Below are 16,622 nucleotides of genomic sequence, written 5' to 3'. Positions count from 1 at the left end.
TAAAGGTGTACAACACCCCCCCCCCCCCCCTCCCTCCCCTTTCAGAAATTCCTGGATCAGCCCCTGTACAAATAGATGGAGTGTCCAGACCTTTATTAGAAGAGCTAAACTGTGTTTTCACTAGGCCGAAAACATGATTAGCCTGATCACGAATGAAACATGTTTCGTTATGAAAAGTATTCACATCAGACAGTGCATTGCGCGAATGAAACATGATTATTCTGAGCCTGATTAAAACAACCTTCAATTATGATCAGACCAAACACGTTAAAAATGGCGGATGGATGCGGAGAGGAGGCGACTGCCTTAAAGAACCAAAATTGGGGCTATTATGAGGCCAAATGTCTAGTTGAAATATGGACCGATGAAGAAATACGACGGCAGTTATCGGCGATGAATAGAAAGCAGAATATTTGTCGGCACACACGAGGGGACTATTCCCTGCGACTAGTCCCTGCAACTAGTCCCCTGAAGAGTTTACACGAAGGGACTGGTCGCAGGGACTTGTCCCACGAACAGTTCACACGAAGCGTTCTGAGGAACAAGTCGCAGGGACTTGTCCCAAAAATTCAAACTGGTTTGATTTCGTGGGACTAGTCACAGGGACCAAAGTTTGGTCCCTGCGACCAGATTTTGAAGCAAAAATGGCCAGTTCACACGATGGGACTTGTCCCCGCGACTTGTTGCAGCTTTACTCTAATCATGTTTCGGCTTTAATGTAAAAAAAAAAGCTATAGACGTATTCGGTTAAAGTGTTTATCCTTGTTGCCACCCAATTCAGATCACGTGTGGTTCTAATTGTGCAATTTGTCACGCGCAACTGAGTGCATGAGTGTATGTACAAACAGAACAATTGCAACCTCCCAAATGAATCATCACGTGGTATGAATTGGGTGGCAACAAGCTGTAAACACGTTAACCCAATACGTCTATTGTCCATGTTTGTTTAGTTTTAATCAAGGTGCATGACAACCCTTTGCAGCACTCTCTCGCTTATCATCTGATGGATTACTACCAATCTTTATCACTTTATGCTGCAATAATGGTCTCAAACGATCGGCCAACCATTTGAGACAGAATAGCAAAGATTCAGTGACGTCATCTATTGTTATTAAGATGCCAACCAGAGAACTATGGGTTGGTGAAACAAAGAATTCTTTTGTTTGACGGTTTGTACATTTACATAACAAAAACAATGTTTGTAAACAAATATCTTTCCTATTAATCACCTTTAATTTTGCAAAAAAATAAATTCAGCAGTTCGCGCAGAGAGATACTTATTAAAGTCGCATGTGGAAAAAATACGTTAGCGAAAAGAATTTTTCTCTTGGGCTCACAGATTTACCTTACACGTTACTTTTACTCTCGCTGACAACTCAAACAACCATTTCCATGCTAATCTATTTTCTATCGAGACCAAATACAAGCAGCAAAGATATAGCATTTCAGTTGGACCCCGCTAAATCGAATTCGGTTATGTCGAACTTAAAACCATATCCTTGGATTTGCGCTTCAGTCATTTACTATCGGTTATTTCGACCTCCTGCTATTCCGAGCTATTTTTTTTTATTCCCCTGAGAGTTTGGAATAGTGAGGTTCAACTAATTTATTAAGGACTAAACGGGGACTAAGTGGCAAAATCAGACAAATATCTCCCATGCCAAATAATGTATAGCAACTGAGGGAATCTCTAAACACAAAGTTCTCGAATAATGACAAAAAAATAAATAGATAAAATTCCGCAGGTTTATCGATTATATGTTCTTTGTGGTGTAACACGTTTAGGTAAAACCAAAACTCCGTATTTCCCATTCCCTGTTCACTGTTCTTTCGTTCCTTAGTCCTTGGTCCCGATTTCTATTCCAATATTTTTTTTGTTTTGTCATCGATTGGTCACGTGTCTTGTTACAGACGTGGTCATAAGTTGCAAGGTCATCGTAATGGGCCGAAATTTCCTGATCGCTGCAGTTCTTGTTCCTCTTGTTTGTTGCTTACTTTTCAAATTCCAAGATGGTGATTTTTTTTTGATGATTTATGAGAGGATTGGTCAAGATCCAGCGGTTGCCTTGCGCGGGAAAGTGGTCTGGATTACTGGCGCTTCGAGCGGTATCGGTGAATATTTGGCTTATGAACTAGTCAAATATGGCTGCAAATTAGTACTGTCTGCGAGAAGGAAGGCAGAATTAGAGAGAGTCAAGAAGAATTGTGCAGGTGGGTTGAATTAAGATGAAATAACTTGGGCAAAATAGGTTTGCATAAATTAAGTACGTCGTACTATTTTAATGGTAAGCTTTTGAGATCGCCTTAAAGCTCCGGGGCTTTGGAAATTTTACCACGGCCAGAGGACGGACACTTGCCCAGCCCCGGACTCTCTGGCGCAATCTCTGCCCAAACAAACGATAGCTCCCCGATTTATTGTCTAGAGCTGAGCTGTGGAACAGCTTGCCATCTTTTTTTTTTTTTTTTTTTTTTTTTAACCATGCAAAAAGAAGAAAGAAAAAGAGAAAAAAACAAAAAAAAAAACAAAAAAAAACACAGTTACAGTTGTCATGCTGTTCAAAAAGTTCAAATAATAATAACGCCATCTACGTGATTAACAGAAAAAATGAAGTAATACATAAATTAATTTGGGATTAGTACCCACTTTTTTTTAAAATAATCTTTCTTTTTGATCTTACTTTCCGTTTCATATTTGATGGCAATTTTAGTACGAAATCCTTGAATTGTGGGTTGAATTTGGCATCTTCTGCAGTCCCATATAAGTAGTTTACCAATGATTATAAAATAGTTCAGTAAGTTGAGTAAAGGGCATGGTTTGGATAATATTCCAAATAAAACATCTTGGAGGGAAAGATGAACCTGCTGATTTGAGATTTGGTGCCAGTAACCTTGAAACTCACTCCAGAATCGTTTAACAAAGGAGCAATGATAAAGTAGGTGGTATAAAGTTTCCGGTTCTGCCTTGCAAAATGAACATAGATCGTCTGTTTTAAAGCCTATTTTGTGTAATTTTGAATTAGTGTACAGAATAGAGTTGAGCACTTTGAATTGAAATCCTTTCACATAAGACTCAAGAACAACAGAGTGTGGCAGACTGAAGATTTGTCTCAGCTGATCGATAGAAAAGTTAAAATCGTTCTGCAGTTTGTTTATGATATTAGGCAATTGTGCTATTTTGCGAACAAGAAGTGAGTAATAGTCTTTTGATTTCTTTTTTCTGACGTCGAAGATGTTGTCGTCAATAAAGAAGGATGGAGGAGCTAAAGATGGACAGGAAATGATATTCTTTAAAAAGGACGGTATAGAATGGCGAAGGCCAGCCCATTGCAAATAACTAATATTGGCTATCTTGTCAGACCAGTGGCTGAGTGCGTCATTTATAGTTAAATCAAAATGTAGGTCTTGGATACGAATCACTCCCGCCTCAAAATACTTTTTGTAGAAGACTGGTCTTTTTTCGATACGAATTTCCTTATTATTCCAAATAATATTTTGCCAATCTCGTTGAGAGGCAAAGGAATCACGAAACTCCGACCACCATGAGAGCATTTCACTATAGAACTGAGAGAAGATGTTGTAATCTTTTATATCATAGTTACAATTTAAAAAGAAAAACCCTCCCATGGGATCCAGCAAGTGTTTTAGATATGATTTCCATGTTCCGTTGTTGTCATCAAATATACGTTTTATCCATGCCAGCCTTAAAGACTTAATCATGCAATTTATATCAATCATTTTTAAACCACCTTCCTCGTATTTATTTATAGCCGAAACTCGAGTGACCTTATCCGTCCCATTCCATAAAAATTTGAATAACAGTTGATTCAATTCTTTCACTAATTCTTTAGGTGTAGGCAGTACCGAGCAGACATAAACAAACTTTGGAATAAGAAATGATTTGATGATTGTAACCTTGCCGTACACAGATAATCCTCTAGAGGACCAGATGTTGATAAGTTTTTTAATACTATCCAAACGTTCAATGAAATTCTTTTCTTTTAATAGTTTTGGGTCGTACGTGAAGTACACCCCTAGTGCTTTAATTGGCTCGTTAGGCCATTTAATGCCAAACGGTTGTGCTTTGTTTCCTTTTGATGAACCAATCCACATACCCTCGGTTTTTGTGTTATTGATCTTGAGGCCTGAGATATTCTTAAAAAGGTCTAATACTTGAAATAGTACTTTGGCCGAGCTAGTGTTGGCGAGCATTGCTGTTGTGTCATCAGCGTATTGTAATAGTTTTGTCTGTTCCTTGCCAATAGAGATACCCTTTATAGCTGGATTTTGACGAATGGCAATTGCTAACGTTTCTACGGCTACAATGAAAAGATAAGGAGAAAGTGGATCTCCCTGTCTAACGCCTCGTTCAAGTTTGAAAGGTTTTGAAATCATGCCGTTGTTAATTATGCAGCTTTGTATGTTTTTGTAGAACAGTTTTACCCAGCGGAGAAAGTCGGAACCAAAATTAAAAGCTTCAAGGCATTTAAAAAGGAAATCCCATTCAATACTATCGAACGCCTTTTGAAAATCAATGAAAATCATTAAACCAGGGATGTTTTCTTTAACAGTCGAATCCATAATATCATAGATGGAGCGAATGGTTTCGCCGATAAAACGATCTTTAATATACCCTGTTTGATTATGATGAATGATATAAGGTAAGACATTTTTAATTCTCGAGGCTATTACCTTAGACATAATTTTCGCGTCCACGTTAACAAGAGAAATTGGGCGCCAATTTTCAATGAGAGAACGATCTTTACCTCTTTTTTCTATGAGTGTGATAAACGCTTGCTTTTGAGATTGGGACATCTCTCCTTTTTCGAAACAATCATTAACACATCTAATAAAGCAATCGCTGATTAAAGGCCAAAATGTTTTGTAGAACTCGATCGGAATTCCATCGTTCCCTGGAGTTTTTGTTGTCTTGAAAAGTATCGAGAAGACGTAAACATTCCTCCGAAGAGATTTTACCTTCACATGATTTTTTTTGCTCTTCAGTTAATGTAGGAATATTTAAATCATTTAAAAAGGAATCAATTTTAAGTTCAATGTCCGGGAGAATATTATAAGTCTTATACAAATCACAGTAGAATTGTTCTACTTCCTTTAGTATACAGAATGGATCCGTTTTGATTGCCCCGTTTATATGCAGTTTTCGTATGTGTTTCTTAACGTGATTTCTTTTTTCTAAGTTTAAGAAGTATTTTGTACTCTTCTCGCCTTATTCGTGCCATCTGGCGCGTGCACGCACAATAATTCCTTTTGTTTTCTCTTCGTAAAATGATTCTAATTGTTTCTGAGCTGCATCTAACAGGGTTGCATTGTTGTCGCTAGGGTTGGTTTCAGCAGCTTCTTTCGCTACATTAAGTTTATTTTGGAGTTTTGTTTCTGTTTCATTTCTTTGCTTTGATCTTCTTTTGGAGTGACGGATAGCGTGGGCTCTTATGTTATATTTGATCCAATCCCACACACATCGATCATCAGAAAGTTCTTCCCGTCCTTCCGTAATCCACATTGGGATCATTTCAGTAACACTGTTGACATATTCTTCATCATCTAACAAAGAGCAATTCATCTTCCAGTAACTTGGTCCTCTACACTCGTTATATGGTTCTCCGCAAAATTCTAGATAGATCGCGTCGTGATCGGTTCTTATAGCTGGAATTATATCCGTCAGTTGTACAGAATCATTTAAGTTGTTCGAGATTAGCCAATAATCCAGGCGACAAAAAATTCGAGGAGATTTTTTACTCCATGTGAAACTTTTAACGTCTGGGTTTTTAATTCTCCAAATATCTACTAAATCAAGTTGACTTTGCAAGCAAACGATGCGAGATGTGACAGATTTTCGTTGAATAAGAGTACCACCTTTCTTGTCAATAGTAGGATTAAGTGGACAATTAAAATCGCCTCCGATTACGATGTTGTTTTCGGAATCCAGATCCTCGTTTTGCAGCGTTATAACTAATTTGTTTAAGAAAGTTACAATTTCTTTATCTTTATTTGGTGCGTATATGTTTACTAGAACATATAACTTGCCATTGATTTCAGTTTTCAAAATAATGTAACGTCCCAAAGGATCTAGAATTTTTTTATGTATGGTGCAGTCAACACCTTTCTTAATTAGAATTGCAACGCCGCGAGAATTAGAGCTGCCATGGCAAGTTATAAGCTCCGCACCCCATTCATTTCTCCACTGATTTTCCGCTTCTTTCGTGGAGTGAGTTTCTTGCAAAAATGAAATGTTTGCGCGTTTCCGGCACCAATTAAAAATAGCCCTCCTTTTTTTAAAATTGCTTATTCCCTTTACATTAAGCGATAATAGTTTTAGCACCTCGGTCATCTTTTGAGATCACAATTGTCGCTAATGTGACTGCAGAAGAAAGATTGAAACAAAGGAAAAAGTGATGATGAAGTATTTGAAATGACAACTGTAAATGCAAATCCAAAGTCGAAAATAAACAAGTATAACTTAGTTAACAAAAATAAATATGGTACAAAGCAAGTTACTTCGCGAATGCAAGGTGATCTAAAGACTAAATAGAACGGTTTCCACTGAACAGAAATGAGTACAATTAATAATACATAGTACAATACGAAAAATATAAGTTGAACTACATAAAGTAAAAACACAAATACATCAATTGTCCATCCGACGTGCATTTGAGAGCTACAGCTCTCCATCTGCTTGGGTATTACTGCTCATAATTACACCATAATATGGGAGATTTTCTGTTTCCTTTCCTCTGTAAACTTGACCATTTATTATCAGTTTGTCGACCTTAAAGAAGGCTTGTTGTTTGTCTCGCTTAGCTTTCTTCAGAACTGGGTATAGTTTTGCATGGATATCGTCTATTTCTTTAGGATAATCATGTGCAAGTCCAATTCCGGTGTCTTTTAAGTTTTTGACTGAAGACCAAACAAATTGTTTGTCCTGGTAGAAACTGAATTTTGCAATAACAGGTCGTGGCTTATCAGGATTGTTTTGGTTGCGTCGAGTTGGCAAACGATGGACCCGCTCGAACCGAATATCATCAACATCCTCTTTTCGGATATTCATTTTTTCTTCAAACATAGATTTAACTAACTCCTCAGTATCACTGGGCGTCTCACCTCTTATCTCCGGCAAGTTGAATATCTTTATATTCTCTCTGCGGGTGTAAGCCTCCGGCTTAATGTTCCTGCATCTAAGCTGTTGGATGTCCGCTTTCAGCTTTCTGAGTTCATTATCGTTGTCGGCTGCCAGGGAACACGTGTTGACCATGCTAACCTTGAGTTCGGTTAACTCTTCTTGATTGGAAGCCACCGTAATTCTTAAATTCTTATTTTCCTCTTCCACCTGTGTTAAGCGTGTTTTTAGGGCATCTAATTCAGGCAGCACGGCTAAAAGTTGGTCAATTTTGGCCTCCATTCTCTGCATGTTTGCCGAAGCTTCACAACAATGGCCGCACTCCGCGAGGGTTTCTTCGTCAGTTTGAGAGCCATTTTCGCGTTGTCTTTTGCGCAATGGCCTTCTTTCGCTTGAAACATCATTTCCTTGGTCTTCGTTCATAATAACTGCAGACGGAGAACTGAAAACCTTTCAAAATCACATATTTTTTTCGAAATTACACAGAGCTCAAAAATGTACGTCCTTCGCCGTGCACTGCCGCTGACTCCTCTTCTAGAGATGAGCTTGCCATCTTATTCGCGACAAGCAAACTCCCTGACAGGGATGCTCGTCGGAATTTTTTTGTCCCCTACAAAGAGGTACCAATTCTTACATAACACATACCCTCCAAGGTACCGCAAAAGCTCTCGCTGTGGACCCTTTGAGGCTAAGCATCCTAAGAGGGACCAAGACCACGTTTTTAACCCTGAAAAGGTACGAGGAGACTCCCCATCCTTTTTATTTGGGAGTTCCCCCCCGCCCCAACACTGCAGGGCAAGATACCTGAATGATTTGATTATGTCACCATAGTTTTTCATAGAAGAGCAGCCTTGCAAGGGTAAAGGTGAAAGATAAAGTCTGCATACGAGCCAAGTGGCTCATCAAGCCACAGCTTATCTCAGTTTCTGTAGCATGAAGTGACTAGGAGTATTTCTACTCCCCCCTGGATGGGTTACCCCCAGCATTAAGTTTGCTGGTACCCATTTATACACCTTGGCGGAGAGAGGCACTGTGAGAGTTAATTGTCTTGCCATTAGATTACGCAGCATGATGCATGTCGGCTTTATACCAATAATATTACAATATTATTACAATATTATTACTTGTAAATTGTAAATTGTAAATTTACAAGTAAAATTGTAAATTTAGTTAGCATCGGGCAGGCGAAGAGCCACCCTGTGGATATACTGCCCGAAATGCCATTATTATTATTATTATTATTATTATTATTATTATTATTACTTAGCTCTTATTAACCAAGCAGGAGGTCTGTATGGGAGAATCTTCACCGAGGTCGTGAGTACAGACCAAACGCAGTGAGTTCTGTACACACGACCTAGGTCAAGATTCTCCCATACAGATCGACTTAGCTCGGTTAATAAGATGTTTATTTTATGGCCAAGAAGAAAACTTTAATTTGTTTAATGTAACTGGTTTGCTGACATTTTGCTTGCAAATGGAGATGAGCTTAACTTAAACCTGCCAAAATTTGCTCGTCCTCTTTACTTTTTTTGTCATCAGGCTTTTTGGCACCTCCATAAATGATTGAGAAAAAAATAAAAGAAAACGGTGAACATTTTTGTGTTTGAGTTTGCTACTTTTTGAATGCAAAATGAAAGCGGTCTGGATGCCGGTCTAGATGGGAAAATCTAGGCTGCGGTCAATATCGATTTCAGCCAATCAAATTCATGAATTCGGTAGTTCCCAGTCGTTGTGAGACACAGCCATGTAATAAAAACCAATAATATTACAAGTTAGAATGAAATCTCACCAGCAACCATTTCCTGAGTTGATGTTAATCTCATTGTTTTAAAATCCACTTGCTGGATACCGTTATATGATAACATTTAGACTTTGGGCTCTTTGTGCCACGTCTGACACGTAAAAAAAAAATTCATGTAAACCCTCTTTTATAATTAATTTTACTGTTATTGGCTAATTTCTAATGCCCATTTCATAATAAATTTTATGTAAATTTTTATATTTCAGCCATTGCCATTGCTCATGATTCCTCATTTAAAACAGATCAAGATATTCTTGTCCTTCCCTTGGACTTGCTAAAATATGACACACATGAAAAACTGACCCAAGATGTCCTCAAACACTTTGGAAAGGTACACAGTGTTTTTTTCTTGATAATGTAAAGACGGAGTTTCAGACTGTCAAACAAGGCAATTTTGCTGGTATTATACACTGATTCTGCAATGAAAACAACAATTATGTTTTGGAAGGTGAGAGGTCCAATACTCCGCTGGAGTCTGGGTTAAATTAGTAGTCAGATGACATTACAAAAAGGTGTTTTGTGATAGACCAGCTGTGTGTACAGGTGTATTTCATAATCTGTCCAATAATTTTACTGTGCACAGTTACAATAAAAATAATGACTTTTATATTATATAGACTCACGAATTATGTCATGAAGTTTTAACAGAGACAAGTTTTGTTTGATGTTTTGATATTGCCATGAAATATGATATTATAATTTATATTAATATTTATAAATAAGTGATTTTCTTGTTCTATGAGGTACAGTCATATACTCAGGTGCAATAGACTGGTTTAGTATAACTTTTGTAGTTAGAACATTCCGGTGTCATTATTTCTTTATTCATGCCCAAGTGCATTCCCAATTTCGCACAATCGATCGTCATGCACTGAACCTTAATAGAAATAAAAAAACAAAGCCCAAGAAAACAAAAGCAGATTAACATGAGGCATTTGAAGCAGGACTACCAGTTCAGTTGTTTTCTCAATGTATTAGGTTGACATTCTGGTGAACAATGCTGGTAGGTCACAGATGGCTTTGGTGGAAAAAACATCATTAGAGGTGGATAGAGCACTTTTGGATTTAAACCTTGTTGGACCCATCTCTTTGACCAAAGCAGTCCTCCCGCATATGATTGAACGTCACGAGGGGCAGATTGTGGTGGTGAGCAGTACCGCTGGAAAAACATGTAATGTCATTAATTTTAATTCATTTGATGGAATGACTAAATTTGATGAGTTTTGGGTTTTATAGAATATGTATTAACTGCATGGGTTTAAATAATATATTGTTAAACTTGTTTTATAAAACTGAAAAGTCTTGAAAGGAGTGCCTGATGACTGACTGACTGACTAACTGAGTGACTGACTGAGTGACTGACTCAATATGACTGACTGACTGACTGACTGACTGAAAGGCTGGCTGGCTGGCAGGCTGGCTGACCGACTGACTGACTGACAGACTGACTGACTGACTCGATTCGACTCACTGACTGACTTAATATGACTTACTGACTGACTGAATGACTGACTGACTGACTGACTCAATTTGACTGACTGAATGACTAATGCAATCTGACTGACTGACTGACTCAATTTGACTGACTAACTGACTAACTGACTGACTGACTGACTGACTCAATTTGACTGACTGACTGACTCAATTTGACTGATGGACGGACTGAATGAATGACTGACTGACTGACTGACTGAATGAATGACTGGATGACTGACTGACTGACTAACTGACTGAATGAATGACCGACCTACCGACCGACTGACCAACCGACCGACCAACCAAACGTGCAGCTGATTTTTATGATGAAATAATTTTGTGACTGAATTCTGTAGTAATACTGATAACTATGTGTAAAATTAAATATTCTTCATAGGCGTACCTTTTTCAGCAACTTATTGTGCCAGTAAACATGCATTGCAGGTATGTACTAATAGGACACAAATGCTGCTAATCAAAGTGCATCTGCAAGCTACCTGTAGAAATTACTAGCAGATCTCAGCACATGGCTAAATTGCGCAACAACATACCTTTTTACTTAATTTTTTTTTTGTTAAATTAAGACTGTCTATTTCTTGTTTTATCTTCTTTTCTCACATAATAATGTCCAAGGAAACAACAATATTGAAATTGAACGTCATGAGGAAACAATAGCTTGAATGGGGTATAATCAGGTCGTGTCTCAAGTGAGGCTTCAATCACCCACCACAGACTAGACTTGAGAGAGTGGTGAAAATCAAGCTTGTTAAGTCTCAAGTCAAATAGAAAATTTTGAAACATTCTTTAGTTCTTTCAGAATTATATGCTTGCTTGATCCCACAGGAAACAGTTAATTCTGTTTCCCCTTCAACCCTTGGCCAGTGCTCCCTAATGGCTCTGTCTTGGAAACAACACTAAGTCTAATGGCCAGAAAATGCATCAGGTACTTATGGCCATTATCATTTTGTTAGGGCTACTTTGATACTGCCCGGCTGGAGCTGGCTGAGCACAACATCCATGTACAGACTGTTCTGCCAGGACCTGTCAAGACAAACATTTCTCTTCATTTTTTCACTGAGAACATTGATGAAGTAAGAAAACAATGTGTTTTTGATCGATATATCTATAAAGACTTGTAACCCTTTAAGGATCGCTCAATCAGGATACAGGAAAGCCATTGTTTTACACCCAATCCTCCCATCACGCACTGCAGTGTTTGTGTTGGCTACTGTATGTTCTATGACAGATACTGACATCAATCAATCAATCAATTAATTTATTGATGTCGTGCATGGGATTAGGTTGCCCTCAGTATCTGAGCCAGGGGCTCATGTATAAAATGCATGACAAACATAATAATAAAATGAGAGGAAAAAAACTAGTTAAATATCCATCAAATAGATAAAATACTAAATAAAAGTGTAATTTAGTAAAACATGTAATATGAAGTAACATAGAGCTATTGATATACATTTACACCAGTAGACATGGTATTAAATGGTCATGCAACACTTTCTCATGATATACTTAACAAACAGATTCCATGTTGCCTTGCATCTGCTCAGTAATACTGATCACAGATGACATCAAAATCTGGTGATAACAAAAATGTGGCACACAAGGCGATAGCCGAGTGTGTCACTGATGTTCTTACCACATTTTGACGTTGTCTGTGATCTATTACTGAACAGATTCATGGCAACATGGAAATGATCTATTTGTTTTATGTAATAATGAAACAAGGTACCACAGGAAAAGCTTTTTTAATTCACAATCTCTCAACTTATATAAACTCGAAAGCTGGGCCTCAGTTGCCCACTTTGACAAAGTAACACAGAAATAACAATTTGAGAAAATCTATGGTCTACACAGTATGAAGTAATCTGATTGATTATTATGCATAGCAAAGAATTGTGATTGGTTCAGGGAAATCAATTGGCACTGTCAACCTTGAATAGAGCATCACTTCTCATAGAATGAAAACTTACTGGGAAAGGAGAATTTCACTGCGAAATCTACAAGTCTTATAGAAAAAGCCTGAAAAATCAAGTCAGTTTTTGTCATCAGAGCAGCCCTGTGAGCTGAAAACCCGGACGTTGCCTTGAATATTGCAGGAGGAAAATATATGCTTGGTTCAAAACTTGCAGTTGCAGTCAACATTGGAGGCTATTCAATTAGAGTTTTGAATGAAAGGAGCGTTAGTGAAGGTGGAAATTTGTGTCTTCTGTGACTTCTGTGTTTGGTGATTCTCAAATCAGTTTGATATAGTGTCGGAGACACTTTCTAGCTGCGATACAGTTGGCCGTGAGCTTTGGTGAGCCTATACTTTGCCTGACTGCTGTGCCCTGAAACGGACTGGAACATTTTGTGTCGGAAAGCAAGGTTAATTGTGTTAACTTTACTTTAACTGATTTTAAGAAGTGATGTTTTGATGTTTCATTCCTGACATCAGTCTGTGTCAACAATTATTTTGAGACTGAAAAAAGTTGAATTTTTTAAAAAATATATTCTCCTAAACATTTTCATTTTATTGGGTTTGTTAAATTCGAGACAAAGCAATCCTGGTTTCTTACAAGACCAATTTTGTGTTTGGCTTAGTCTCACTCGAATGCTGAATGGGACAGCTTGAGTATTTTTTCTGGGTCATTTTCTAAAAAGAAACGGCTTTTTTTATCTTCTCACGGCCTTGGCAAGGCATTTTGTACCTTAGTTATCTTTCACCCAATCTTGTAAAATATTATCCAAATTCTGAAAGCTTTCCGTCATTTAAAAAAAAAAAAAACAGGGAAAATGTTTGTTATATTGATGTCATCAATTCGTCTTCCCTCTAATAGATCATAGGTGAGAACTAATCAAAATGCAACAAATAATTTGACGTATTATATAAAATGGAATATCCCACTTGCCAATTGTATTTTCTTGGTATACACACATCTATAGGCTTTTGTGTGTGCCAACAAAATAAAAGTGACTCGTGGAATATCATGGTATACCACCACGAAGCGTTGCCTAGTACCTTGTATGTCCAGGGGCGTGTAGAAAACACAAAATGACAAAATAACGAAATGGCACTTCTTGGTTAGGTTAGTCTAAATATCACCAACTGGACAGTGGTTAGCTCTCGATAGTTGAGAGGGTTTATACCCTAACATACATTGACTCTTATGGGTAGTGCCATTTTGTCATACTGACAATTTTTAGACAAACAATGGCTTGTCTGGGATGTCAACTATGTTAGACATCTCAGACTTAAATAAAAAGGTGTAAATAACTTGCAAGGGTTAAGCGGCTTTTGACACGTGTCTCTGAAATGAAAGAAACACTTCGTATCCCGAGCAGGATTCAACCTGCGTCTCTCTGCATACTACTAGTTGGGCGTGATATCCACTACACCTTCGGGGCAACCACGCTGGCATAATGATGTGAGTAGACAGGACACAGCAAATCCAAGATACCCTTTTTCTAGTTTCTATTCCTACTTGTTATCTTAGACTTTGATTGGCCAATTGAAATGAGAACAGCGTGTCATGTAACTCTAATGCCCAAGGCATCTAGACATGAGTACTACAGTGCTGAGTCGTGTCTACGGGACAGAAACCGACTTTGTGTGTTTACAATGAAGAGCTATCAGCAACTGGCATTCAGTAATGTAACTGTAAGTGTAATCGCCATTTGAAATAAATTTCCAGTGACTTTTGCCCTTGCAGAAGTCTAAGGATCCACCTGATATATCTGGCTTACAATTAATGTCGACTGAGCGCTGTGCAGAGTTAATGGTAGTGAGCATGGCAAACAACTTGGATGAAGTTTGGATTTCAAGTGAACCGGGTCTACTGATGGTCTATTTAAACCAGTACTTCCCAAACCTTTATAGATGGTATGTGTTGCTTAATTAATGTAACAAGTTTGTTTAATTGTGATGTGATATAAGTTATGATCAAGCTTTCCTGAAAGCACTTGAAAAAATAGTGACTAGTTGTGATAAGTGAATAAAGATGGTGAATTCACTTATCACCACTCGCAATGGCTACAACAGTGCAGATTCTAGCAGTATGCAAGACGCCTGTCACATATGAACTGGCCTTGCTCTCCATCAGTTCTCATAGCTCGCTTCCCGCCCGTTGTTCGGGAGTTCATGGGTTCGATTCTTGTCAGGGCCTCGGATTTTTTCTTTGTCCCACGCTCGTGTCATGTTGATCAATTCACCTTCCACATTGTCACAAGTTGTTGGTATGTATGTGCTATCCTATCCTTGTGGTGTTTCTTGGGGGCAAGTACCTACCTACAAGTTGAAACTAAAGACTCCTTCACTCCCATCCAAATACAATCAACAGCCTCGTCATCTTTCATCCGTTCCTAGAGAAGTTGGTACTTGCTTCTAACTGTGACCCTGAACTCCTTTAGCTTCTTTGCATCATTCTTTCAGCTGCCCGATTTCAAAGCTATTACGTCGAGGCGCTGCTCCAGTCCAGTTTTTCTTTAGTTTTAGCTTGAGATGTGCAACAGCTAAGTCTGGTCTGAAGCAACATCCGCACCTCTTTTTACTCTCACGTCCTGGAGCGACTTCTGAATTTCTTTCCAATGCAAACATGGTCAGTCTGATTTTCTGTTGAGTGGTCTGGTGACATCTTCGTGGTCTTGTGAACCATTCTCAATTGAAATGGTCACTGGTCAATGACCATTGATCCGTCTTCTTAAGGACCTTCTCTCCCAAGAGCTGAGGCGTCTTGAGTAATTTCTGTTTCTGTAGCAGGCTACCTTTTTATGGGGAGGGTTTGTTAGCCCCACGCCCAACCCTCCTCCTGTCTCATTTGGGCTTGGGACCGGCAGTGGCAGAGTCCAAATCACTAGGTTGGGATGTGATGTCCAATTAATTACTTAAACACCAACAAAATACGCATACCAAACCATTTTACTTTTACTATGAAAGGCGCGATTTATTACGTAGCCATTGGAAAGGTCATCGTTTCACCTGTGAATGTATCATGTACTCGCGCGAAAGCTCACCTGGTGTTTCATTGGTGTTTGTATGATAAATCAAAATCCGCAATTTTACACCCCTAAACGAGACAAGGAGCATCCCCACCCCTTCAACAGCGAAGTCACCCCCCGGGCTTTGGCCACTGTACCGTGATTTTAACGTTGTGGCATTAATATCAAAACCACTTTGTCATGTCTTTTACTTGCAGGCTTACTAAGATGTTCCTTATGGAAGCCACAAAAACAATTTTGCAGCATAAAGAGAAATCTGCAGCAGAACTGACCAGGGAGTCATAGACTAAGGAAATGGAATGTAGAACAGTCGTGAAAATATAACATTGTATTGCCCTCTTTCCCTTCTATATGTGACTCTCATCGCGCAGAATTGTGTGACACATCTGGGATATTTACGGGTGCAATGGCGCTAAATTTGAAAGACCGAGACGACAAATGGCATGACACAATAAAGAAAAATGGCCGTAACAGGCAAAGGTTCCCCTGCGTTTTATTCTGTCACGGCTCGACTATAAAATATGGAAAGGGTTGCATATGGCTTTTAAAGAAAATATTTTCATAATAAAATAACAACCATTTTTGACTCGGTACCATCTCGTTAACCTTTATCAATTTTGTGTTCAACTTGACCTACTCTGGGTAAATTTGAGTATGGGAAATAGCTGTATGATAACTTTGAGACCGAATTTCTTCTAAATGAAGATGTCAGCTCGTTGGGTTCCACATGGATATGTTTTCTTAAAACGTATAAAGGGCTCATGCAACATATGAAGGAAATCCGATGTCTAGAAATAGTATCAAATCCAGCATTTCTGGAACATACATTTTCTCTCTTTGATTCCTCGCCGTCCCAAGAGCCTTTGGGAGTTGAACTGATTCATTTTGAACCTCGCGCGAGCATATTAATGACTCTAAGCTCCGCCTCTATGAACAATGGCAATGTTTCGGCTCATGCAAGCATGAAATCAGTAATAGCTGTGAAATGGCGGCATAGTTAGTGGAGGGGATAAACGAAGGCTAACATTTTACGGTCCAGCGAGTTTTGTTGTGAAAGTATTTTATTGAAAGTAATTGGCGACGTCTATGCTTGCATAAATTCCGCAACTGTATCTTGTGCGTTGAGACCAGTTAACTTAACCATCTTCATTTACAAAGCATTCGAAAGAAGTTCACCAACAGTCGCTGCGAAGTAAATCAAATGTGTTCCGTTCAAGA

The 16,622-nt window shown here is 38.5% G+C and overlaps 1 protein-coding gene across 1 annotated transcript; it reads left to right on the top strand.

Moving 5' to 3' along the window:
• Positions 1-1,895: 1,895 nt before the first annotated feature.
• LOC149117701 (dehydrogenase/reductase SDR family member 7-like) lies at positions 1,896-15,997 on the top strand. Its single transcript, XM_089284603.1, has 7 exons — positions 1,896-2,211; positions 9,143-9,267; positions 9,915-10,107; positions 10,810-10,856; positions 11,384-11,503; positions 14,120-14,289; positions 15,602-15,997. Exons 1-7 carry the CDS (start codon positions 1,941-1,943, stop codon positions 15,687-15,689), a joined length of 1,014 nt encoding a protein of 337 aa, XP_089140729.1. The 5' UTR covers positions 1,896-1,940; the 3' UTR covers positions 15,690-15,997.
• The last annotated feature ends 625 nt before the right edge of the window (positions 15,998-16,622 follow it).

Source organism: Orbicella faveolata, unplaced genomic scaffold, assembly GCF_042242905.1.
Source record: "Orbicella faveolata isolate gen_17 unplaced genomic scaffold, um_ofav_v1 contig_1, whole genome shotgun sequence".
NCBI classification, from domain to species: Eukaryota; Metazoa; Cnidaria; class Anthozoa; order Scleractinia; family Merulinidae; genus Orbicella; species Orbicella faveolata.
Note: the sequence above shows the minus strand (reverse complement) of the source record. Positions and strands in the feature narration are given on the sequence as shown.